This window comes from Pseudopipra pipra, chromosome 1 (assembly GCF_036250125.1).
Source record: "Pseudopipra pipra isolate bDixPip1 chromosome 1, bDixPip1.hap1, whole genome shotgun sequence".
Lineage (NCBI taxonomy): Eukaryota > Metazoa > Chordata > Aves > Passeriformes > Pipridae > Pseudopipra > Pseudopipra pipra.
In genome coordinates this window covers 95887009-95914684 of record NC_087549.1, presented here as the reverse complement: position 1 = coordinate 95914684, position 27676 = coordinate 95887009, and the positions used below count along the sequence as shown (strand labels likewise).

General features: G+C 34.5%; 1 protein-coding gene across 3 annotated transcripts in view; it reads right to left on the bottom strand.

The window, feature by feature from the left end:
• ATP9B (ATPase phospholipid transporting 9B (putative)) overlaps positions 1–27676 on the bottom strand; it is a 156559-nt gene that overhangs the window by 112652 nt on the left and 16231 nt on the right. For all 3 annotated transcript variants that reach the window (XM_064666174.1, XM_064666193.1, XM_064666184.1), the window contains exons 3-6: positions 18804–18954; positions 14593–14706; positions 10796–10904; positions 3537–3595 (exon numbers count right to left, since the gene is read on the bottom strand). In XM_064666174.1, coding sequence (XP_064522244.1) covers positions 3537–3595; positions 10796–10904; positions 14593–14706; positions 18804–18954 — 433 coding nt within the window. The remainder of the gene's footprint in view (positions 1–3536; positions 3596–10795; positions 10905–14592; positions 14707–18803; positions 18955–27676) is intronic.

Below are 27676 nucleotides of genomic sequence, written 5' to 3'. Positions count from 1 at the left end.
TCTTTAAAGTATTTAAAACCAACATCTTGTTTATCATCGGGTTTTTCATATTTTGTAAGTGGGCAGAAAGATACTGCAGGAGTAGTAGATATCAAAAAACATTGTCATTATTACTGCTGACACTGAAGAGCAAAGATACTCCTGCAAAGACATACCTAGTCTCTATAAAAGAGTGACTATACAGAAACAGATGGCAAGTATGCTACAAAAATCTTTAACATCTCATTATGGAGAAAATGAAATTCTGTTGTACATTGTCACAGACAAACAGCAGCAATATGTCAATCATGTTAGCCCTCTCATGTCATATTTATCAAAGTAGAACAAGTTAAAATGACAACACATATAACTTCAAGCATTCAGAAACCCATGAAGAAACTACGTAATCTCAATTACCATGGAGATGAAGCTAGAAATGTTTATTGATATATACTGAAATTTGAATATATAAGTCACAAAAATGACTTGAATACGTTGTTTTGCTTAAATCCAGGCAGAAATAGAGCTCCAGAAAAGGAGGGCTTCCATTTATCTCACTGTTTGCAGACTTACATATTCAGTCCTAGAGATCTAACTACAGCAAGACAATGGTCAACATAAGGTAAGTGCTTCCCCCGCTGCTGGGTTCCCATGAGCAACTCTGTCATCCAGGAATACTAGCCAGATTGGCAAACAAGACCCATAAACACACCTATACTTCCCTGCAGCACAGGCTACAATATTCACTTGAAAAATATGGCTTTTAATAGCTTTCAAATTTCTTTTGCATTTTTTGCACATTATTATCATGAAATTGTTATTTACATAAGCTTTTCTAGTTCCGTCAGTCTTCCAGTTGCCCTTAATTGCCAATGTCTACAGACCCTCAGAATTTTGCATTTACTGTCCTTTCTTCTCATGTCATGCAATGAACTGTCTACTTTTCTCATTGACTAAAATATTCCTGCTTGCTTCTGAGTTATAAATGGAAGAGGCACTTCCCAGTTGTCTTCCTGGATCTGCATGCTGTGCAATACTGCATGCTAGCATTAGCTGCAATCCTTGCAAATACTGGATTAACTTCATTTTACACCAGAGATTAAGAAAAACCCGATTGTGTCCCCTTACAGCTCCAAGAAAAACTCTCAAGGTTTTAAGATAAAGCATTATGGTTCTGCATGTTTTTAAACACTACTATGTGTTGTTACTATTAAAGGTTGTTACATAAATGTGTAGTTATTATTAACTAAAAGTGTTGCTTTATATACTCTTCACACCTCCAAAACATATTCCAAACTGTCAATATGCTACAGTGTCTAAATAACAATATCTGAACCCATCAACTCCTCCCTTCAATTGTGTTATTTAGGATCACTCCGCATATCTGTGCTCCCACTGGAAACTAAAAATCTGTCTTAAAACAAGGAGAACATCTAGAAGTAGCTTGCCTGTTCGAGGCAGGGGACCATTTTTCAGCTTCCATATACAAATGTCTTTTAGCTTTTAAAAAACAGGCAATATTTTCATCTATTCAGGCTTCTTTCTGCCCTAGGAATAGTGCACTACAAAATTTTCAGTTGGAACAATAGATATATTACTTGAAACTAAACTGTTTTAAGCACATTACAGTCACTTAAGAGATACTTTGAAATTAATTAGGACTATTTAAAAAAAGACAATAATCAGAGGATATTCAAGGTTTAAATCTAGAAAAGCCTTTCACTTAAGTTGTTAGTATTTGTGATGCAGTCACTAGTTAACATATGGATCTTCAGCTCAAATGAGTCATTAATTTCACTGCAGAAATGCTGTTGATGCATCTACCAGTCAAATACAATGTTAACTTGTTCCTCTGCCATTAGAGTGAGCAATTGAACATTTCACTCCTGAGTGGTTCTTTGGCTTAAGAGTCATACTCTGAAATTGAAAATTGCTTGCTGCAACAAAATACACTTCTCAAAAGAACCAGAAAACATTCAAATTCATTAGTCTGAAAGCACCCCAGATAGCTCAAAAGAAAAAAAAAAAGCTGCTCTGCTGGGACAGTAGGGAATTTGAAGCTGAAATACAACATTCAAACAATTGCATGCATCTTATGGAGATACCAGAGGAAGATCTTCCATCAAAAAGCACACTACTCATTATTTCCCTACATCCTTAAACATTACTTTTTTTTTTTCATTAGAAACTTCAGGTACTCACAACATATGAGCTCTAAGCTACTGCAAATAATTCTGAAATAGATAATGACCCACCTCATTCAAGACAGATGGATCTCCAAAGTAACTCAAGTTTTTCAAATTCTAGTATAATCTAACAGACAGATGGATCTCAGTAAATTTTGGGGAAGGCAGATTATCTCTATATTCTATAATAATTAATTTCAGGTATAGAGATTAAAGAGGCCAAAAAAAGCTCCCTAATAAAAATCAAAACAAATATCTAATTCTCAGTCTCCTAGAAAATCTGGAATAGGTGCAAGCAAGCCCCTGCAAGCTGATTCCACTGCACTCTAAGAGAGCAAGGGGTAAGGCAAAATAGATGTGAAGGCCAGACATATTAGTGCCTAACTTGTGGATGCTAGTATATGCTGCCCAGACAGGTCCCAAAAGATATAAAGGTACACAGAGCAGGCAAAAAGAAAGCTAAAAAGAGCAAGAAATAATGCAAACTAACATGGAAAAATATATATTTTAAGCCGAGAGCAGCAAACCAAATTAGAGTTGGGTGTATTCTTCTTTCTTTAGACTACAGAAGAAACAAAGGAAACAGAAGCTTTCCAAAACAAGTAAAAGCAGATACAAGCTTCAAGGTGCCTCCTTCCAGCATCTCCATGGACTAACTCTCTAACAGAAAGTGTGATGGGAATTACTTGATGGCACACAGAAAGTAAGTCACCTTTCCAGAATTAATGTAAGTAAAAATAGTTACTTCTGAATTCTAAGGTCACAATAACCTCTTAGTAGCCCATAAAGGCAACTGAAATAAGCAACAGTCTTTATTGTCATGTTAACATAGAGTGAAAAAGAATTCACAGCTCTCACTCACCATTTGCAATGAAACTGAAAAGCTTTTTCTCCCTTTTTAAAATATATAAACTTTCTTATTACTTAATTATATATATATAGCTAGATACATACTATGATTAGATAATACAAACATTTTATATACTATATATATATATACACATACACATAAATAAAGCTTATCCTTGAAGGTTTCAGACAGAAAAACACTGATTTGAGCATCAGAAGGAAGGTACCAGTAATCAGACAAAACATTCAGCACAGCAAATCAGGGAATTTAGTTCTGTAATTGTATTCCCTTCACAAGATAGATTTAAGCATATACCAATTCATAAAATATAAATGGGTACATCTAATTAAGCTTATAATTAATTCTAAAATAGACTTCCTTGAGGATTCTCAAATAAGACTTGAACTAAAACACTATCTAGTTAGTACTCCACAGATAAGTACCTTGATACACTTTTCTTCAGAAGATAATTAGCATGTTAATAATCTTTAGGCTTTAAAATATATTTTAAAAGTATCAACCTTTTCCACTATGATGAGGTCTCCAACTTGTATGTCTGAACTCTTAACTTGCACTTTACCTTAAAAAAAAAAAGAAGAAATGTAATCAACTTAGGCAGACATTAATAACAAATAAGAATATAAATCCCAGAATGCACTAATTATTTGAAGATGGTATTGTTTGGTGAAAATGTTACAGTTTTTACAAAACAGATTTTTGCTGAACACGTTAATAAATAGATTTCATCTGCTTGAATAAATAACTCACTGGTTAAAAAATTCTACTTTTGTAAGCAATTAGGTATTGAAGAAGTATTAGAGGAAAAACAAATGTATGGGGGATGCTCAAGTCTGACCTATAGTATCAGTAACAGAGTTATAAATTGGAAGCAGGAATCTTTCACATCACCTACTAAACAGCACTTCTGTGTCTGACAAGTCAAGAGTTGTTAAGCTTACAGTCATGGAGCAGTCTCACATGCATGAATTGTTATTCACAGCCCAGTTATCAACAGGTAGCTTTTCTTAACCACTAAAGTTACTGATGTAATTGGCACCACCTGACACTTATTGGCAATTATAGCAGAAAAGAGGTAAATTTCTCTGAAGTCAAAAGAAATGCCTGAAGATTTAATTTCAAAAAACTAAAATTTCAAAAGATGATTTTTTCATTCTCTAAAGCAGCCCATTCAGTAACTGCTATGAACAACTCGTTCAAAAATCTACACAGCACATTTTCCAATTTAATTCCTATATGTTCCGTAGGGTATTAATATTTGTAGGACTGTAAAGTTTTAACATTTTTATTTGACAGACTGAAAAACTGAGACAGAGAGGTTAAGCAACTGCCCAAAGTATGTTATTGTTGATCTCATTAGAATTCAGGAGTTCTAATCCCAAGTCCTTGCCACAGTTCCAGAATAAAGTTGCTTCTCTGAGTTAAAAACAACCAAGACCCAAAAAACCCTCAGTATATAAACACATGCATATTTACATAGCATGATGACCTGAAACACATCCCCACAAGTATGATCCTTTCTCAACAGAAACTATCATGATTTCCATCAGCAGGTGTGCGATCAGCAGGTATCCGATAGCAAGTATGTCAAAATATGGTAAAGTGGTAGAGGTCTAAATGAAAATCAAACTGAATGAATTAAAACAGAAAACCCACAAAAGCACAGAAGGAGCAGCAATCAGCTTGAAGTTTAATCAAAAATACCACAAGTAGTAGATTTGTCAATGCACCATCATCTCTCAAAGTTATACTAAGTATCAAAAAAAAACCCCTAAGTTAGGCTCCAAATCCATGAGCCCTTTTCATTGCAACTCTCAATAAAGACAGATCAGGTAGTTAACCTCAAAGAATTCCATAAACTTACATGTATGTTGATTAAAAGGTAGTAAGATTCATAATATGAGGAATTTTTTTCAGTACTTGCTCTTTAAAATTGCATTTCATGCCAAAGTAAGGTATTTTATGTTTAATTCAGTCAATAACAAATGTATTCCTATGATATACAGCTAATATTTAATACACTTTTCCATGACATTTGCACTTGTAAAATGTGCAATGTCACGAAAATCACAATGTTTGTTTGCCCTGTATGCAAAGTTACTTCTGAAAGCCAGACTTTGCTATTGATAGTGACCTTTTACACTAGTTGCCAAAAACACTTTCCCTCCTCTGCTCTCAAATATAAAACAAATTATGTCTTCATTCAACATTTGTGAGGGTAAAGGGGGTAGCAGAAGACTACAGAAGGTATATAAAGCTGTGGCAAGAACATCAGCAGTAATCTACAAGAGTTTCAAGATACATTGACACCTATTAATTTCCATAGGTATCAAATTTTTATTTTTTTTAAATTTAAAGTAACTTAATACTAAAGCTCAATCACTAAAAGAATAGTCTGATATAAAATCAACATATTTCCCCTGCTTAACTGCACAAGCCTGTGAATTCTCCTTAAAAATTCTCAAGTTTTGACTAGCAGTGAATAGCATATAAAGAAATACTGTAATGTTTACTTTGCTTTCTGTCTGTTGGCTTTACTAAAAGGATAACATTTCTTATATTGTTTTCCATTCTTCCCCTAATAATTTTCATCAGTTTATCAATCCACTGATCATAATAATAACAACAACAAAAATCCTAGTATGAGCTGTGCCAAGACTCAGATATATACCACCTATACAGTCGTGTATGAGCAAAACCATTCAGAGCTACTCATCAAATGCAACTATTAGCAATTTTATTAACTAAAATAATCCAATTTTCCACGGTCATGTTCTAACAGCATCTACAGTAGAGATCAAAAGACACTAAACCTCAGAGGACAAGAGAAGGCAGAACATTCATTTGCAACATGATGTAGTGCAGACATGAAGCAAAGACTCAGGGTGTCAAGTACACCAACAGGAACCCACACTGCACCTTTGTTTGTACTTAGTCTAGCAATTCCAGGAATTTCACATTATGAATTGAAATGTTTCCTTATTAGACTGTTTTCCAGGTGGCTTAGTAAAACAGCACAGAATGCTGTCTTTATTGGACACTAACATGTTTTGTTAAGAGCATCCTGTGCATCCTCACACACAAGGAAGTGGCCTGTGACATACAAGACAATTCTACAATGAGTTTGAATGGCAGGACATATTCCATTAACAACTAAATGGCAGAATGTGGTAGTAATTAAAAAAGTGGCTTAAAATTCTGATAACACATAACACTTTCTTTTAGACTAGCAAAAATAAGACTCATGACATACCATTTCAGAGAACATTAAAATAATGCAATACTACATCTTAGTGAAGCTGCATTTGGAGAAATAAGACACTGAATGTTATTCACTGCATAAATTATTTTTGCAAACTATTTTTTCTCCAAAAACATCTCTGTAGCAAAACACACTTCACCATCTGTGCAATTACCAATAAAAAGTCCAAAGCTGTCAGAAGTGGCTGCGCATCCAGACTTTATAGTCCACTGAGGCGCAAGGCTTTTGCCTACAGCAACATATAGAATTATGCAGAACTGGAACACTGAAATGTGTCTGTAGTAATTCATTACGTTCTCAAGATAAAGCCGTTTCAATGAACTGCAATGCTCTGAGAAACTAATAAATACCTCATATGTGCTAACAAGTACCTCACACAAAAAATTAAGAAATGAAGTAAACAAAATGTGGCTATAAACTTTACTTCTTGTTATTAATAAAGTATCTCCACTACACGAGTGCCACTCATGAAAGAACAGCCACTTCTGAAAACAGGATTTTCAAGTTATTTTTAAGTTGCTATTACATCTTACCCATGATACTTTAAATACTGTCTGAAGTACTGCTGGTGGAGTTGGTAATACAGCTTGTGCCTAACCCTAAAATACAAAACTCTTGAAAGACACTAGTAAAGTAAAGAAACATATGAAAGTTTTGCCTGGTATCTATTAGCCTAAATTGTCAGCATAATTACAGTACACATAATATAACGGGGAGCTGGAGGAGGAGCGAGCAGGCAGGCAGTGAGGGGAAGCTTAAAGCTACAGCAAGTCCAGAGTGAGGATGCTGAGCTTTCAGAGCAAGTGCTGTCCTTAGGTCCTTCTTTCAAACTCTATCTTATATAGAATTCAGATTAGTCTTTAATTACCAATGTAAAAACTCTAGAGAGATCCTGTGACCTGTCTCCTTTTGTGAAGGTGAAATGGACAACCTTCATTCCTTCTTATCCAATCTCCTCAATGCTGCAAAAATGTGGAAGAACAGCCCCCTTGACTTTTCCTCTCTTTTGGCCTCCATTTCAAATTCTTTCTTACATTAAAATTTAAGTTCTGTTTCTGTTGTTGCTACTGTTCCTCTAATCAGTGACATCAAGTTGATACAATTCTTTAAAAACATATCTGTTCCAAATGGTCTGAATACCAGGAATTAAGTCATCAGGAGTCTGAAATATGGCAAGCAATAATGTTGTACCTTTAGATTCAGATATAATGAGGTTTTTTTAAATGAATTGGCTTTTCAAAAAGCAGAAGGATAACCTGTTCTTGGAGAGCTGAAGTTCTAAAAAAAATTTAAAATAATAATAATAATTTTAAAAAATATTCAAATCACTGTAGCTCCCCAAAACAGTCTTCTCAATTCTCCAATTTAAAAGGAAACATAGTAGCTTTCATATATCTTTCTCTTGCATAGCAGTTATTGATATTTTCTCAATTTCACAGTTTTAAATATATGCTTTCAACTTCATGCCTTAACATCCTTTAAGAATACTGCAAAGACATAAGTCTTTCACATTTGAAGCCTGGATGGAATTATTTCATTAAACTCATCTCTCCTGTCATTCAATTTTTCTTTTGCTTTGCAAGTTGCAAAGTGAGAGCTCTGCAGCATGTTAAAAATCTTGAGATAAAGTGACAGATGCAGGCCACTTCTGCCTCTTCAGCCACTTGTTGTTAAGACTATTATAGTTAGTTGTTTTCTTCTTGATCTTTTTTATTTCTTAGAAACTTCAGTAACACTGCACAGAGAAACCTAACTATGAAAGGCTCAGGGCAGAACTGCCAACTTCAAGAATGGGAAGGGAAAAAAAACTGCTTTACAATTTTATTAGCCAATTGGCTCTTCACAGGTTAATGAAAGAGATAACAGCCTATTCATAAACTTGAGGTGATTCCTCTGCAGAGTAGCAGAGTCTTTTCAGAGGCACTTAGCTGGTCATACCTAAGTATAGGAGACAAGAAACTGTCCCAAATGTATAATGGTTCCTTAAGAAAGCAAAACAGAAGTCCTCCCAAACCTGCATGCATAGGTCTAAAATTTTTTTCCATTGCAGTTTCTGCTCTACAAAAGGATACAGAGGTGAACCACTCTGAAGCAGAAAAAGGCAATTAAATTCACAGAATCTTCAACAGTCAGGTAATTTCAATTCTATAGGCAAATATTCTTCTTCCCTCCAAGTTAAACTTGCATGCTCACTGGAAACTACCTATTAACAATCTGTAGACTTTGATATGTAGAAAAGGAAAGTAGATTTTGCAGCAAACATCTCAGTAAGATTAAAACAGCAGAATGCATCATATACACTGAACACCTTAAGATATTTGGTACCACAAGCAAGTATACAAGGGAAAAGAATCACATGACAGAGATGGACAGGGGTACACTTCATTGATTTGCTCACTAAAAAAATTCAGTGCATTTACTGATTTGCATGTTTCATCACTTGCCATAAAGGCTTGAAAAAGCAGAAACTATTCAAACTTCACGTATAGCAGTCCACCTACTTGACAAATGTAAAGTTATACATAGCAAATTCACCAAGGGGTGACTGAGCTTTTCCATGTTACATGAAAAATAGAGAACTGCATAATACTGGATATCTCATGGATCAGAATTAGTCTATGGATATTAATCTGGCCAACTGTTGTTCGAGTACAAATAAGTAACATTTAATAGAGATGTCCCATTCCCCCTTGATTTCCTAATCAGAACAGTTCATTATTATAAAAAAAAAGTTAAGACTTACTGATTAGAACAAACATATATTCAAGTTCTCCAATTACTAAAAAGAAATGCTATGTCTTCAAGAGTCACTAATGTGAACCCCCTCATCTTCAAAAGCTGGTACTTCTTACACTAGCAACATGCAAGTGGTAAGTCAGCATTCACATGTTTTACCTGTTCAGCGTTTCCCACAGCCAAGAAAGACTCCAAGACAAAAGTTAAAGTTAACCCTGTTAGGTAGTGACAGACTTCCCAATTTTCATCTACTGCAACTCTGCATAAGATCATATTAGCCTACAAATCAGCCTATCCACACCACATTTACTCAAGTACCTAATCACAATTCAGATCCCACTAACTTCTATTGCGACAAATATGTTTATTTCCCTTTAGTAAACACAATTTTGCAAAACAACTAACCGGAGGTGATTAAATTAAGGGTAACACTTAATCTTGTTAATTTAAAGTTTTCATACTGTCCAATTTGAACAAGGGCAACCTGCTTAACCTCTCTATGCCAGTTTCTCTCTTTGAAATGGAAAAAAAGAACAGGTTCAAATCAAAGACTGTAAAACCTACACAAGCCATAAAATCACTAGGAAAAAAAAAAAAGATGTGAGTATAAAGTGCAGTTCCACTCTGAAAAGTGACTCTTCAGAGTGGCATCAATTTTCAGGCTTTTAATTAAATCATTATCAAGTTTGTTCATTCACAAGTAACAAAGTCTTACTTTCTCCAAACCACTAATCTGTAGGTTAGTATAGTAAGCCTAACCAAATTTTCCACATGAAGAATATTACTAATATTAAAAGTTAGGTAATTATATTGAAAGTCATTTATAAATATAGTTTATGGAAGCATAGTATTTGACTTCCTTAATTTGCACATAAATACCTAAATCCTCTACAACATTTTAGTCTAATTTTATCACAGTAAGAAATCCCAGTTTTTGTCTCAAAATGATATCTTTCAGTTTCAGAATGCCTTATTATGAAAGAATCCTATTTTAAGAAAAAGGTGCAGTCACCTATTCATGATTTTACATATAGGTTTGTGGCAATGTGCAGTACAACTGAATTTTAAGTGGTGACAGCAATAACGTTTTCACTCTTAAAACTGGACACAACTTAAAACACTGCTAGTTCAAGGATCACAAATCATTGTCAACATGGGATTCAAAGTTCCTTAAAAAAAAAGAGTCATAACTGATTTCTCTTTTTATTAATTTCTACAAAGAAAACTGTCTGTTCTTGATTCTGCACGATCAAGTAGATTTCAAATTATATGCAAAAATTGAATCAATATTTTTGATACTGAAGATGATTCACAATACATCTTCCTCTTCTCAAACATGAATTTATCCACCAAATTTGAAAGGTTCTAGTGAATTTTAATTAGCTTAATTATTTACTGATCCCTTATTTACTAAATAAACCTGATATATAGTTGACAATGTTGTTGAGTTACTGTTCAATATAAATTTCAGAAGAGAACTGCACTTTGAAGTAAGGGTGCTAAACAGCAGAATTCTTCAAAAATATATACAATTATATACATACACCTTTCTTTTACAAACAACAAAATATTTATAGAACTTCTTAAAAAGATCAAGCTTAACAACCATATTCATCTAAGGGAAATCACACACTTTATTTAGCTGAGTATCAGTTTCATTCTGAATACTGATGCTTGAGACATTTCTTTGAACTGAAAGTCTGCAAACGTACATATAAGAAAAAGATGAGATATTTTAAGGATTTACACAAATGGTTTGCTAACCTCGTACTGTCAGCTTGCTGTATAACTGTGAGTTCATTTCTTTGTCTCTTTTGTAACGTCGAAATTCATCAACAGCTTCCCGCACCACTGTGACCGTCAAAACGAATCCCTGTTAAAGATATAAATATGCAATTCAGAATTTTCAGTGTTAGAACAGAAACAGACAGGTATGAACACTATGCAGAGTAAAAACGTGTGTTTAGAATATTTACTCATTTTTAATTTGGATGTGTTTTCTTCCATTTGTTCAAATAATATCTTTGTTTACTCCAGGAAAAAAAATATCATACTTGCACATTGTACGAATATAATTAGAGTAACTACATCTCCCAAATACACATAATTAAGATAGTATTTTGAAATGTAAAAAATGAAAAAGGTTTGGATGAGTTAAAGGCAGCCTTTATAAGTTCAGTAAGCATATTTCCCTATCTCCCACAAATTTTAGGGCCTTACCAAAAACATTTAAAAAGCCTCCAATTCTAATGTTGAAAAATTGCCTTTTTCCTAAGAGACAGAAAAAGATAAATGGGTGGCTAGTTTATTTTGCCACCTTAAATCAAGTTACTTGGCAATACATCACAAACATTGACAAAGAAAAAGGGGGGTTGTTCTGAAAAACTAAGTGTCTAAGTGCTTTGGCTGCTCCTTTCACAGGACAGTGCCACTGCTTCACTCAACTACGATGATCTCTGGCCACAAAGGATGGTAAGTTAAAAAGAATACAGAATAGTTCAGGGATAAGCACATAACTTTCCTCTTGCCCTCTCTAAACCTTCTCAGTTTGTGTCTCCTGCCTTAGACTGAGCACTTCAGTTTTTCTTTATCAGAGAAAGAGAACTAAAATTTTCAATAGTACAGTGATCTTAGCATTATTTTAAGTAAGATGGCTAAAAAAATTCAAATATTGATAAACCCCCCAACAGATAAGGTTCTAGATTATCTATATAGCTTTAGACACACACTGATAGTTAACAGAAGAAAATTTATGCCATTAGACTTTTCTTGCAGAAGTCCAACAGTATGCCAACCTTACCCTAACCTCCCAGCAATATGAAAGGAGTGAAGGCGTAGAGCTTTCCTAAAGGAATGTTGACTAAAATCCTCCTGGGGATTTTAGGGCTGTTATGCAGTTCCAGACCAAAGTTCCAAGGCTTACTCTGTTGTGACCTTATAGTCAAACACTTCTTGTTTGTTGAGGTTTCTGTTAGGTACAAATTGCATTACAACTACACAGAACGCAAAAGAGCCCATGCAAAATGCATTCCTCTTCACCCCTAGGGCATAAATGAATGAGCAGTCGGATTTTCCCCTCTCCAGCAGCAGCATTTTCACGTGCTTTGTCAGTATAGATATTCTAGCAGCATAAAAAAAGGGCACTCCTGAAGCACCCAAAAATGTATTATTAGCCATTTGCACATATCTTGTTAACTAGACAGTAACCAAAACACAGAATGCAAGGTGCTAACTGGAAGAATTTCCCCTGGCAGTCCCTGTACCTTGCTGAGCAGCTGAGTACAGCTGACCATGACTACGAGGAACAATTTTAGAAAGAAACCTCCCTTTTTGCTCATTTGCTCAAAGGAACTTGATACTCTTCCAAAGGAGAGCTGAAGTTGTGAAGCCAATCTTACAAAAGAAACCTGTCATATTTCTTTAACTGTAAGCAGGTAAATATCTTTAGCATACTGCTTACAATCATACTTGTATGCTTTACAACCCTTGTACGCTGGAGTCGAAATGAGAAGTGCATTCCCTACTATGCAAATGACAACAAATTAGCAAAATAGTCTTGTTTTAAGAACTTCAGAGTCTGGTCTAAGTGTATCATGTCTGCTGTAAAACCTGTTGAAATAAAAAACCCCAAAACAAATAAACCAAAGACAAGAAAACCCTAACAAAACCGAAACAACCCACAAAACCCACATACATCATCAAAAAAACCAAAACTCTACTAGCAATAGTCAACTTCTACTCATCTGGTTTTAAGTATCAGGGCAAACAATTTTCCTTTAAAATCTTGAGAAAAAATACAAGTCACAGCTGCTCTTCTGATTATTACTGAAGATTTATCAGCAGTTACATGCTCTTCAAAGAAAACCAAAGTAATCTGTTAAGCAACAAAAGCAGCCCAATGGGCCTTAAATGTTTTATATTTTCACAGATACTGAGCTATATTCAACCTGAAGGTTGATCATTAGTAGAAATGCTATTAAAGTAGAAACAAGTGAGTTTAGCAAAAAGTGGCACCACTAGCATTGAGATATTGGTATTTTCAAACTGTATGTGAAAACTGGGAAACATAATTCAAAATATCCTTGAATAAGACAAGCATTTTTTTTCCTTACTACCCCACTGATGTACAGAGCTTTACACAGTACTTCACTGTGAAGAGAGCAACTTCCAGACAAAGCTGACTTCTGCCTTTTCTTACTGTGTCAGTGACAAAGACCTTTGTAAATATCCATTTGAAATCCCACTGCTGAACAAGCTTTCTGTCTTGAAAGTGTTTTTCTGTTGGAGCAGAAGCAAAAAGTTGTCTGGAAAGAGGTATGAAGAACACCCAGGACAGTCTCTCCATTTATCCATACTTAAAAGGACACATGTTACAACAATTAAAACAATGAAATCAATCCAGAATATTTACTCTATTGACTTGTTAAGAACGACCTTTACTCAAGCAGTCAGCATGTCACCGTTCCCTTGAATACCACTGAGAATAAATGCTACTGAAAAATACCTTTTTTTTTTATAAGTTTAGAACATAAGGCATTTGTTCCTCCTGCCTTTAAACCTGGTATGGAGGGACCAGCAAGAAGATGAAAGAGAAGGTAATGATCTGGTTACCAATGAGAAAAGAATTCCAAATCATGGGCATACAGCTGGCAGACTACCAAAAAGGTCTCCTCTGAATACATTTTTTCAAACCTTAGGAAACCTGAGTCCGAAGTCAGTGGTTTGAACATTTTCCCAAGAAAATACTGCAGAGGGCTCAATAACAAAAAGACATATCAAAAGAAAGCCAGTGTAACTGGTAGGGTGGTGATCACTTAGGAAAAGCGTGTTTAATTAGTAACTTAAAGACATTATTTCCTCCTGTTTTATTCATGGTTTAAAATATTTCATCTCAATTTTTGTAAGAAAAGGTTGTGATCAAAATTGGTACAGAAGGAATGTAAAAAATTTATGCTCACAATTCTGACCTAGTCTGAAAGCACAAAAGAGTGAACAAATAACAATAAACTGAAAGAAATTAACACAAAAATTACCTATGTTATCCATTAAGTTTCTCTAGTAGCTGGAGCTTTTTTCTCTTTTTTTTTGGTTTGTTTTTTTGTTTGTTTGGGTTTTTTTGTTGTTGTTGTTGTTGTTGTTTTGTTTTGGGGTTTTTTGGGGGGGTTGTGTTGTTTTTGTTTGTTTGTTTGTGGGGGTTGGGTTTATTTGTTTGGTTTTGTTGGGGTTTTGTTTGTTTGTTTTTTTGTTTTGTTTTTAAAAACTCCCAAGTGACCAGCAGCCAGAACGGAGCACTACTTGCTCACACTAGATGGTTAAAAAATGACTTCCAGCCTGTGGGGCAGGAGAGTGGTAGGCAAGGGGAAGGGAAGCCTATCAAACAACAGCTTCTGGAGTATCTGATGTAAAATACCACCATTTCAAATAAGCACTTTACTTCTGTTATGTTCTTTGATCAATGCAGTTTTCCAGTTGCAAATTTATGAAATGTACATAGACATGAACCTTTCATCTGAAATCAAAAAAACCCCAAAACTTCTAGTTAATAGTATTTTTCTGTTTACCAGAGGAGCCCAGTACGTGTACAGGTAGCCTATTTTCAGTGCTGGTACAAACTGTGAGCAGGACACGACGAGGAAGTAGAGATTCAAGAAAAACTTGAACTGTTCATATAAAACCTAAAATGAAAAAGAAAAATAGATAAATGCTCTAAAATTTGTACTCACAATATACATAAAATACATTTTTTCATGATAGTAGACATAAAACCATTATATGTCATGCTATTATAGATGCCAATATTATAGTGCCTATATAGCACAATATGTTATATATCATCACACACTACTATATCCTGGCCTTAAATAAAAGTAATATCTAAAAAAAAAAAATTATTGGCATCAAAAAATCAGAAACCATTTACAAAAATATTATCCTAGTCTTTGGCATTTGAACCTTCTATAGAGTAACAAAACTGAGTAGGCTGTACCATGCTGCTTTGCATCACTGTGAGAATACCCTAAAGCTTCATCCCTGTCTGCAGCACATACAGAAAACAATGTACATGAACTCCTCATCACTTTTATTGGCAGCATTCCCTCAGCACGCTCTCTCCTCAACACAGCCACTGAAGTTTCTCCTCTTGCAGGAGTGGAAGCTCTAAAACTCATGTGCCTTCTTTCTGAAGTCCTTTGGTTCTCAAAGGGACAAAAGCTGCCATCAAGTCAGAGGCACTCCTATATTACCATTTCCCAGCTATTCTTAAAAATAGTGAAACTATTTAATGTTCAAGAATAAATGTTGTTTAGGAAAATAAAATAAACCCTATAGAAACCACCCAGTGAGTAAAGGTAAGCAGCACTGCTCTCTTTCCACATGGCTATTCTGTGGAAATCTCAGTTTCTATAGGAAGACAAGCTTTTTACAAAAACAACAGTTTAAGTTTTCAGAAAGTGTAAACTACAAAAAGTTTGTAACAGAATAACATGGGCTTTTGAAGTAATTTAGAAATGCTCAAATGCTCAGCATTAAATTTCTCAAAAGATTATTTTGCAAAAAATATAGGTACATAAGGATATTTCTAAATAAACTGAAGGTTTGGTCTAAACTCAAAGGTAATTGTCCAAGTTTTAAGTGAAGCCACAATAAAGTCACCACAGAATACATTGTCCCATATTCCAAAGGAACGACAGATGCAGGGAGTCCTTTGGTAATTAAAAGCGCCACTTCAGCAAGTACATGTTCTCAAGACTGCTTTACTTGTAATTACAGTGCTAAGAACATTATTCATTTTATAGAATTTTGTATCTTCAAAGACTTCACGTATTTCTTTAGTAAGCCAGGGTAACATGGCACCTCCAGCAAGATTAAGAGAAGTGGCTACTGAACTTGGAACATTGAGACTAGAGAAAACAGATAATCAATTATTTCAAAGACATTCAAAATAGATCAAAAAGCCACATTTAAAGACTCTCTCTAGCTTTTAATCTCACAATTCAGTTAATATTACAATGACTTCTGCACAAAAATGGAAGTTATTTTACTGGTATTTATTGTTCTTACAAGTCCAACATTATTACTCAATTATGGAAAAACCTATGCACTAGGAAACAATATTCAGGAAACTCCATTTTGAAGTGTCTTTCAGGCAGGCATAACAGAGTAGTAGTACCACCTCAAAATCACCAGTTTCTTGCAAGAGTGCTATATTACTGTTCACCTAAAGACTACCTAAACAGCCTCTAAGATTTTTTCAAGAGTGTGGAATCCTATTTCACAATTTACCAACAAAACTGTAAAGCTAAAAAAGTCACATTTGAAGTTGCAGGAAGGGTCAAAGCATTCTTCCAAAATGAAACTAATTCAGACTGAACCTGTACCTTATGCTAATACTCATGAAGCTCATACACTCATTTCTAGTAGTATGTTTAACTGTTTACAAACACTTGATACACCAGGCCAAAAAATAAGTCCACAGAGTACTTTGGGAGGTGCAGATCAGGAAGAGCACCCATCTCGCAGAAGGTGGGAGTTAAAAAACACCTTCCTACAAATCTTCTGAATCCTGGCAGACCACTGACTGAGTTCATTCAATACAAAGCTAAGCACTTCAGTCTAGTTAAGCAAATTGAGAAGTCTCCACCTACATAAAACTAATAAAACTACTGCTTTGAAGTTCAGGAGAGGTATCTTCAAAACCTTCCCTTCACAGAAGATAATTTTAATGGAAATTCTAACAAAATTCCTAAGCAGGTGTATCAAGATACACATGAAATCATAAACAGAACCTTAACTGACTGGTGTAAAGGCAGCAGCAGAAAGTATTTTGTATAAATATCTAGAAATTAAATGACAATTTGGAAATATTACAGCTCTTTTAGCCAGTAAGTGAAATTCTGTTAATCTAAACATTATTTTAAGTTTGTATTTGGATATGAAATCATTGAATATTACCTATTGCCAGATGCAATGTTAAAAAAAGATATAAGAGAAAACTTCACATTATGAAAAGGTAAACCAGAGTAGATCACTGGAGTCAATATTTAGACTTAGTTATATTTACAGGTTTGGAACCAAAAACATGATGTTTCCTACAAACTACTTTTAGTAGGAAAACATGAAAAGAGATAGCTAGAATACACAGTATTCTAATCAATGAAAAGTCTTAACTTATATCTAAAACTAAAATTAGAAAACACTTAATTTTCACCAACTATTGGGCTTTATATTTAGGATGTCACTTAATTTTGAAGTTAGTACTGAGTTTTTAAATACTACCACCAAAATAAAACACTGATTCTGCCTATACTGTAAAAGCAAGATTTTTAAAAGATAAAAAAAGAACAAACATGCTCTCTCAACAGGGAATTTCAAACCATGGCTGATCCCTATAGGAAACATGAATCTAGTTTAGGATTTGTAATCTACACTGCAGATTTCTAGTCACAATAATCAATGGCTTACTATATGCTTAATGAATGTTGTGACCTTTAGGAAAGCATACGTGGTTTAACCAATTTCAGTGTATTTAATAATTTAAACTTCAGAAGAAAACATTTGCTTTGTCCAATAATGATGAGAATATTTTATCCACATGTGATAAGTCACATTTTATTTCTCTGACAGGAGATCAGTCTTAATTACAAGGCCATTAATTTTTTTTTTTTCTAATAAAGAAATGTGTTAGAAAACACCTGTCAGTCTTTGGACCAAAGAGGCCAGAAGAATAGAATCAATACTCTTATAAACCAGTATGATCACTTAAATAAAAAATTTAAGACAAAGCATGTCTGTATTTAAATGTACAAAACATTCAGCTTCTAGAACAAGACACAGGACTCTTGGGTTTTATTAATAAGTATGAGTAAAAGAGTAATATTAAAATTTAAATTATCACAGCAGCATACATTTTTAGGTTTTAACTACTGAAGTTCCAAAAGATGCCTTTGCTGTTACTATATTTCAATATAATGTTACTATATTTCATTATAATTTCATTATAAGTTTTTTTAAAAGTATGAACTGGACAAACTGTAATGTCTCTTTTGTCTTCATATACACTGTGAATATTACAGGCAAAAAGTTGAAATTAAGGAGTAATATGGCTTCTTAGGAAAAAGTGAAAAAAATGTCAACTTTCCACTCCTCAACAAAAGTATTTCCTGGAGAATTGCATTCAAAATGAAAGGACCTCGCTGTTTTTAAAACTGCAATAACAAATTCAACTCTGAAAAGCACCAAACTAGGCCTACTTGTCTTATAAATTGAAGAGGCTAGTTGTTTTTGTCCTTTAAGGAATTGCCCATTTCAGAATACATTATTTATTATGCTTTCAATGGCAAGGAGTATGAGAAAATATCCATGGGACTAAACTGCAATTTTCGACTCCTCTCAATTTAAGTCAGTGCTTTGCATGTAGAAGTGCTTCTTCTTTAAAAAAGGATTACAAATCTAATGATGAATAGAAAAGTGCAAGGAAACCCGCCTCAAATTTCTAAAGCTTCACTGAATTCCAACCACTCAATCATACACACTTGCAATTTAGTAAATATCCCTTTGAAAACAGAAAAATTTAATGAAAAAGCAACCTTGCTCTCAATTGTCAACTTTAATTAAAGACATTGAGATAAATATAAATATATAATATAAATATAGTATAAATAAAAAAAGAAAAAGAACAACTTGGGCAAATAAAATTATGTTTTTTGCAGAATAGTCAAAAAACACTACAGAACATACAGTCAGCCCATCGCCAAAAAATGTTTAATAGCCTTACCCCAGGTATAAAGGTAAAGATGTTGTACTTTTGATTTTTTATGGCATTTTTGGGGTATTTTTCTTCACACTTTTCAGGACACCCAAGCCACACTGTGCGAGCCTTCAGCTCTTTCTTTCTTCGGCAAAAGCTTATGAGCCAGTCAGAACAACTGAAAAGAAAGACAATTGTATATTTTAAAACTAAAAATTTACTATAATATATAATACAAGTACCATTTTGAAACCTGGAACCCCTAAAGGCAAATACCTATTAAAAACAGGCTTAAAATATTTGCCACATCTAAATAAGCAAGCATGATGTTCTAATACTTAGGGCAATTACACAGTACTCATTCAGACACATGCATATATGAACATTTGTACATTCCTTATAGAAAATCCTAATACAATAATCACAAATTTCACTACACCTTGCCCAGACACAGTATCAAAAAATTCCGGTTAATAAGACTGCATTAGCAGTCACTAAATTCCCCAACCATTAAATGACTCATCCATCATACCTTACAGTCCTTTGGCTAAACTCTTTATCTTGTATTACTGATACTCAGATTATGCTTATGACTAAAGAGGAAACAAGGCTTCCATTAGATAAAGTTCAAAAAATTGCAACAGTTTTGTATACAATTACCACATAATTTGTAATTCGTAAATAATTTGTAAAATCTTGTAATAATAATTTCTAAATCTTCGTTTTCTCCATACCACTGCTAATGCCACAGTCAAATATCCAACCAAAAAAACTCCCAAAAACAAACAAAAAAAACCCCAAAACCCAAACCCACTATGTAAATACATATTGCACAATGACGTGCAAATGGTGAACTTCAGTTCGCAAAAGAAAGGAAGAGCATCCTTGCCTAACCAGTTTACAAATCTACTGAATTAGATGAATCAATGAATTAGAGAAGAGCTCAGAGCAACCTTTAAACAACAGCAGTTTGGACAAGGATACGGGAATGATGGGATGAGATCACAGCCAGCAAGAACAAAAGGCTGGCAAATGGAATGACGCCTCTGAGGCTCAGCAGACTATTTACTAACAGCCATAAACCAAGGAACAAATATGGATGTGACTCAACTCATGTAATATTATCAGCTTAAGACTTGCTAGGACTATCCATAGGGGCAGAAAGACTACTCACAGACCATTTGCAGAGAAAAGTGGGTTTGCTGTACACTCTATGTACTTGGTTTACCATGCCATATGTTAAAGGAGAATTTATCTGCACTTGTTAACACAGTGGGGAGGCACCTCAGTCATGTTGGGAGTCTGTTTTAGGCAAGGGAATCAGGAAGACTGAGCAGACAGGCCTTCCATGAGCACCTACTGCAGCTGTAGAACAGACTAAACTGGTCACAGCAGATTTCAGCTACATCAGTCAATGAAGTTGAAGTAACAATTTCTAGTGAGGTTTTTGAATATACTGGCAATATTTTTGATGCAGGAAAAAGAAGGCAACCATTAGGAAACTTCTATAAATTGTATTCAAGCCAACAGAAATAATGTTGCTGAGAACAAGTGGGAAAAATTGCAATCCAATCACCTCAGCACTGTTTCCTAGATTAATTCTGTATAGTCAACCTATTTACATGTATTTCTACACACCTGAAAGAAAACAGAAGCCATAACCAACACTGACATCTCAAATGGAACTACTTTCACTCTGAGAAGCAGTAGTGCATCTGGTTCATGTCATCTCTTGACTCCTGGTGGCTTTGAGCACCCTGACCTAGTGAAAATTGTCCCTGCTCATGGCTGGGGAGGTTGGACTAGATGATCTTTAAAGGTCCTTTTCAACAAAAATCATTCTATGAATCTATGTTCCTAATAAAATTTAACTCTCAAGACATTTATCATAAAGTTAAGTAACATATTCTTGGAACTGATAGAGCTGGAAAAATCATAACTGCAGAGCAGCTTTTATAAAACCAAAGTAATTTCAGTGAAGGTACGCAAAGCTTTATTCAGAACTTACTGGGTAATTTACTACTGAATATTTCATTTTTCAGACAACAAGAAAACTAGAACAGACAGGGGTACATATGCAAAGAGGAGATCAGAATTCAGTGCTGTCTTGACAGATGACAAAAACTATCTGGAAGTGATAGAACACAGTTAAACAAGGACAAGCACAACATAGTTCATTTACAAGGAAATAATCAACTACAGATATACAGAACTGGGAAATAGTAGGTAGCAGCTCAAAAGAGAAGGACTCAGTTATTGCATGAGAATGAAATACATGTGCAAAAAAGGGCATGTATCTGTTCAGCATGGACAGACATACTTTTAGCAAGTCATGAACATATTCCTTTCTCTCAATCCACTGCTAGCATGATCTCAGCTAGCTTACAATACCATCCTGAATACCAGATTTCAACAAACAGGCCTATTGGTAAAACAGAGACCACACAGCAGAGCAAGAAAACAATTACAGGTCTAGAAAGCAGGCCAGGCTGACTACTAGATACACCAAAAGAAACAGAGCTGTTCACAGAAGGCTGAGTGTGGACCTAACATAGTTTCAAGTACGTAAGAACCAGCTGCAAAGAGAAGAGGGACAATTATTCTCTAGGTTCTGCCATTATTAAGTAATGACAGACTTCAACTGTGGCAAATCAATAAGCAGGGTAGTCATAACATGGACACATACTGAGTAAACCCTTAATGACAAGGGTGGAGGAAACACTCAGAGAGGCTGGAATTGCTACTACTGAGAACAGATCTGGTAAGATCAGATGTTAAGTGATAGGTATAATTTATCCTGTGCAGGCAAGGAATCAACTGGATAACCTCTTAAGGTCCTTTCCTAGTCTGTTTATTCACAATTATAGAATCATGGCACACACAACTATCACAGGGAAGGCAGACTGATAGTTAGCTGACATTGCCACAATCCCAATTCAAATGTTCTTGTCTGTAGTCTACGTTATCCCATGCTTATTACAAACTAATTTTGCCAAAGAATGGAATTCAAAAGTTGTAGGTTCTTTCTAAAGAGAATCAGAAGTTATGCAATAATAAAAGCATTCAAAGCAACAATCATTTTGTTACGGAAATGCCACTTCATCAATACTCACAAGCTGACATTTAAAAAACTTCAATTTTAAATGCTGGATTCATAAGATTTCCTCCCTGAAACTTTCACTATGGGATAGACATCAATTTGGTTTCATCCTACATAAACACGCATTTAATTTTGTTACAAATAGGAGCCCATTCATCAACTTTTCCCAAATCACTTTACAACAGCGACAAAGAATTACTTAATCACAAAAATTCTAACAGTGTTTGCTCAACATTCAAAATTCAGTTATTTAGTAACACACAAATCAGAAAAATCAAGTTATCTTGACCATTACTTAAGTTTATCTTTAAAGCAAAATGAACTGCAGTCTTTCTATGTCATGGTTCCACAAACAGTTTACTGGCTGTGAACCTACACTTCTGCTGCCAAAATGGCCTTCCCCCATAACAAAGGTGTGGATTCTTGCTCCTTCCCTTATGCTGGCACAAATACTCACACAAATGCATGGGAAACCAGGCCAGCAAATTGATCCAGCTGTAAACTAATGCAGAATAAAAGGGGACTATTTTCACTTAGATCCATCGCTGATCTTTAAAAACTGTAATAGTAGTTGAAACAGTGCAGGTTATGTACTCGCAGCAGAAGGTGGAACGATGCCACTCAGTGCCAACTTGGATTTACACTTGATAAAACTGCTCATGGCATTAAAGCTTTAAACTTTTTAGTTTCCAGGGCAAGGGTGTGGAGACACGAAAGAGATAGATTAGATGTATATTAAAAAAATGTAACAAGGAAAATAGTTTTTTCCTGAGGAAAATGAATAAGCAAGACAGCTTCTATCTACAGTCCCATAGACAGAAATTCCCTGACAGCCTTTGAAATGATGAATTGTTTAAATCAGTTTTTGAATTTAAACTGTAAACAGACTTTACATTTGATCAGGCACAGTGCCTTTTGTAGAATCATTTCCTCAGATATTGCTAAAATTAAACATTCAACTAAAGTGACAAAATTATACTGTCGTCCTTGACATGGAATCTCCCCTTCTTGAAACTACCTTTTTTACTACAGATCAAGAGATGCCATAATGACCACTAGTTTAGCAAATGCCAAAAAGTACAGACACAAGAGTGATGCCTGACTGGGAAACAACTGAGATACCTTTGATAAAAGGGATTTGACTGACACAGAGCTAACAACACTCAAGTTCTCAGATGCGAGACAACTGCAGATGATGAAAATATTACAGGTTATGCCCAAATCAGTATTTTCATGGTTCAGATGAGCTTTACTACCTTAAAAGTAAAAATCAGTTAGATTCTGCCACTTGAAGTCTTAGCAGTAATTACTGCTATTTTACAGGAAGAATCAGAGGTGGACATGCACACCTCAGAAATCCTAATCCATTTACTTTAATTCAGATTTTAACAACAATGAAGTCTACCCAATATTTTTGAAACTCAAGATTATCGACTTCCAATAAATACCTAATCTGTTCTTGAATTAACATTCCCCAATACAGAAAATATTTTTGTGCAAGGGTATAGACCCTTTAATGGGCTTTTGTACCCAGTAAATTTATACGATAAATCATAATTTATACGATAAATCAGAGTAGCATTCTCTGAGCTTCAAATGGCCTAAAACCATAATGTAAGTTGTCACACAGTCAAGACACACTTCAGATTTTACCGAACTCTTTTGTAAAACCACATCTTACACTAAGGATCCAGCAATTAAAAAGAAAAATATATAAATCACATCCTTGTTTACTGATTTAAGTTTGTATTTCAAATGCCCTTGACCAGAAAATTCAACATATGCAAAGAAAGCTTTTACCTTAAGTCAGGTGTAAGTTGTGTTGTCTATATCAATACAACAGATTGCATATATGAAAAATATAGTAATTTATAAAAGAACTTCAAGGTACATCTATTAAATGGCTTTTTACTAACCTGCTTCCTAATGTACTTTTTTTAATTTGAAGGAACAATAAGCAGTCTTCATATTAGTAACCAACACCACATTTAAATTAAAAAACAAACAAGCAAAAAACCAGCCAAAAAAACCCCAAACAAGCCCCAAAACCAAAAAACCCCACCAACAAACCAAAAGCTGGAGTAATTGTTAAATAAGAACCCTTAACTTTTTCATAAATAGAGCATATCTCTCGAAGTCAAAAGCTAAAGTAAAAGTCTCAACTGACTCTGCAGCTCTAATAATAAAGGTTTTTTTTATTTTCTCTTTTCATTACTTTTATCCTACAAGCTTAACTGCCAGTATCTTTCACAAAACAGCACTTTCATCAGAATGGGAAGATAATATAAAAGCTCTATATTGTCTGCAAGGGTCAGCTTTTCCTTATTAGGTTTTAAGTAGCAGAAACTAGTTCTGCAAAGAAAACATACTGTAATTATTGTACTCAACAGGTAGCTTCAGTAATCAGGCCAAAAGCAACACAGTGGTCATGTCATTCTTAAAAGATCAGCATTTTCCCATGCTTCTGCATAACAAATGCGTTGCAGATTAATTGAAAGTGTACAGGCCATCTTAGAGCCCAAATTAATCCCAGCATTTGATATCCCCTTCACTTCATATGGAAATGCCATTCAATGGCACCATTTTCATAGGGACAAAGTGTTTTTTGATAACAAGTGGAATGTAAATCTCATGAGAAAGAAATCAATCCAGCCCAAAGAACTCCAGAGTATTGATCTATGTGCATTATAATTTCACAAGCTTGAAGAGAATTTGTAAGTTAAAGGGGAAATGATTACAACCACAAAACAGCTGCTATATCACAAAGTTTTCTTTTAACTGTGCTATGAAAGCAAGAAATAAGCAGTTTCTGAAGCTAAAAGTTATATTGGTTGAATTAAGTCTCCAGTTTGTTCAAAATCAAAGACAACATTTGATTATGATTTTTTTCTTCCAAATGTAAAAACTGTTTAAAGAGCTGCAGATTTGCAAATAAAATTCACACCATTCAGTTCTGATCAACAAGTCTATTGTCTAAACAGAAGTTAAAAGCTGGATAAAGAATTTTTACAAAATCATTTCTCCAGTACAGTGAACTTTGTCAAACCTTCCATATTTGCTACTGCAAAACTGGTGAAACTTTTTCAATTAAGCAGTAACAGTTTGCGATGTAGCAACAAAATCTATACAATATAAAACTCTAAAGCTGCAAAGAGATGGAAAACTTCCTCTCACAAAAATGACATTAAACCTAACAATGCAAGACAGACAAAACCCCCTAGTGGGTATGGGGTTTTTTGTTTGTTTGTAACAAGTAAAGTGATTTTGAACACAAACACAAGACTTTTCACTGAGAACCCAAAAGAAATCAGGGGCCCCCTGAGCTCGGCTCCAGACAAATGCCTAGTCTTTCTGTCATCTTTCTGTCACAGCTTTGAAAAATTTCCAGTTTAGTTTAAAGCACAAAAAGAAATTCTGTATGGGGAGGTTGAGATTTCAACCTCACTCAGACTCAGGTATGAGATACTGATTTCCATATAAACAGGGTAAAATTTTAAATTCTGTTTAACTGAATGGGTCTCAGAATCTTACATTACACTTAGAAGAATGCAATTTGTCTTCTGGAAATAAATTTCAGTTGTTTATATAAAATGTATACACTAACAAACATGCAAATTGTTTTCTCAGATGTTTTTCTCCATTTCAAGTGTGAAGGCATCAACACACAATTCTATCCCAAATCAATACTTTACACCCCATAAAAACACTGCAACTCATTCTACACTTTATGTAAGTGTATATAACTGCACAGTTATATAATACAGTACCCTCCAGGCTTCCTGCATGATCTTTTCCATGATCCTAGGTAAACTTGGCATTTCAAAAACTCAAGTATTCTGTGGGCCCCAGCAAAAATTCATAACGTTTTATTATAATGAGAAACCATCAAAAAGAATAACTTACACTAACTGTACCTCCCTGACTTTTGTCAATAACAAAGCTTCAACAGTGCTCTCAGCTCAGATGAAACCTCCCTATAACCATAATGGGTATTTACATAATCACTCAGAGGCACTCACCCAAGACGAGGTTTTTATCCAGCCTGACTGGACCAGTAGTTAAGATACCATGGGATGACCTTCCTTCCAGGTAATTTTCCCCATCTCATCTAAACAGGTTATCTGCACCTTTCCCGTGAGCATATCCTCTGCCTGTTAATACCCTACTGAAATGTCAAGCTTCTCCTAGGATCTGGTGGTCATTTTTTCATTATTTTTTCCCACGATAAATGAAAATTATCTACTATAATATTCCATTGTAGAAAACTAATGTGATTAAAACGCCTCTAGGTATAAGTACAAGACCAAATGGATTCTATGTCCAAATTCAGTTGAGGAACTCAACAAAGCAGAAGTCAGACTCCTCTCTAAGGCCTTTTCCTTAGTGAAGGCTTTTCTTTTACACACCTACATCAGCATTAAAATATGTGTAAGATGTAGCAAAAAAAATAATCCAATTTCCTTTCTCTTTTCATTCTCAAAAATCCATCACAAACATGGCTCAAGTATTTTAACAAATAAGTTCAGAAGTTTCTAGGCTTGAGCTCCACTGAAAGTTGAGATGTACTTATCAATTTTAAAAAGCAAGAAGGATCATGAAATTTTGCAATCCTCAGGATTAATAACACTTTCTTGTGACAGTCTCTTACAATTGTTAATTAGTTCCAACATAAACTCATCCTGCAATTGTTTATCCAAACAGAGTAAATCCTCTGTCAGGGTAACTCTCACGGTGCAGTTTTCACTGGTCCACCTGTCTTCATGAAACTTACGGAATGTAATTACAGTAACTAATAATCACTAATACTTACAGAACTGAATTCACATAAAATATATTATTTGGAAGGTATTTCAACATTAAGACACATCCAAAAGATTAAAAGCCTCTTTAAATACTTACAATTTTTTTCTAAAAACTACAATCTAGTTCTGTAACAGAAACATTGCTTCCAAAATCCATTTGCATATACGAGCATTGCTTTTGTAAACATTGCTATCTTGTCTCCTTCCTTTTACTTTCCAAACACTTATTCCCTATGATAAAATTAATAATTCATGAGGTTTTGTTAAATTATTATATACAAAAGAAATCAATGCAGATTATATTTTTTTAAAGCTGTAGAAAGTAATTATTTCAAAAACTGAAGGTGTATAAACAGAGCTTTGTTTAGGTAAAACAACAGTATCAGGCCTCTTGAAGTGCCATGAAAACCACCTGTGAAGACTTCTATCTAAATTAATTCTAAAATCATCTGCCAAAAAAAGCATTCATCATTTAAATTCACTGAAAATACTTCACTCACTTTACTTGACTGATTCTCAGATTTTATCATTCAGGATTAAAGAAAAAAGAAGATTCTTAATCATCCTAATAGCAATTTCTATATTCAGAAATTTTGCTAACAATTCATTAGAAAATTACTACTCCAAGGCAACTGCATACAGCAGAGTATACCACAGAAAGTTTCTACACAAGAACCAAATCACAAGAGCTAATCCCAGTTGTAATTCACTCCAAGACCACCAGTTATACTTTAACCTTTTAAGCTGAAGAGTTAGCTAATCATTAGTTAATGAAAGTACTTCTTCCTTTCAGCAACATCAATAAAATTTATATATTGTCAACTTAACACACTAACGTCCTCAAAAGTAAAAGATTTAACCCCTCTGCCCTGATGTGGTTTTGAGTAGAAGCGAGAACCAGGTTCAAATGCCAGATTATGGACCTCATATTAATACAAGTTTAGTTCATGATCTCTCTTAGAAGCCTTTTCCTTGCAAGTCAGCAAAGCAGAAAGGAG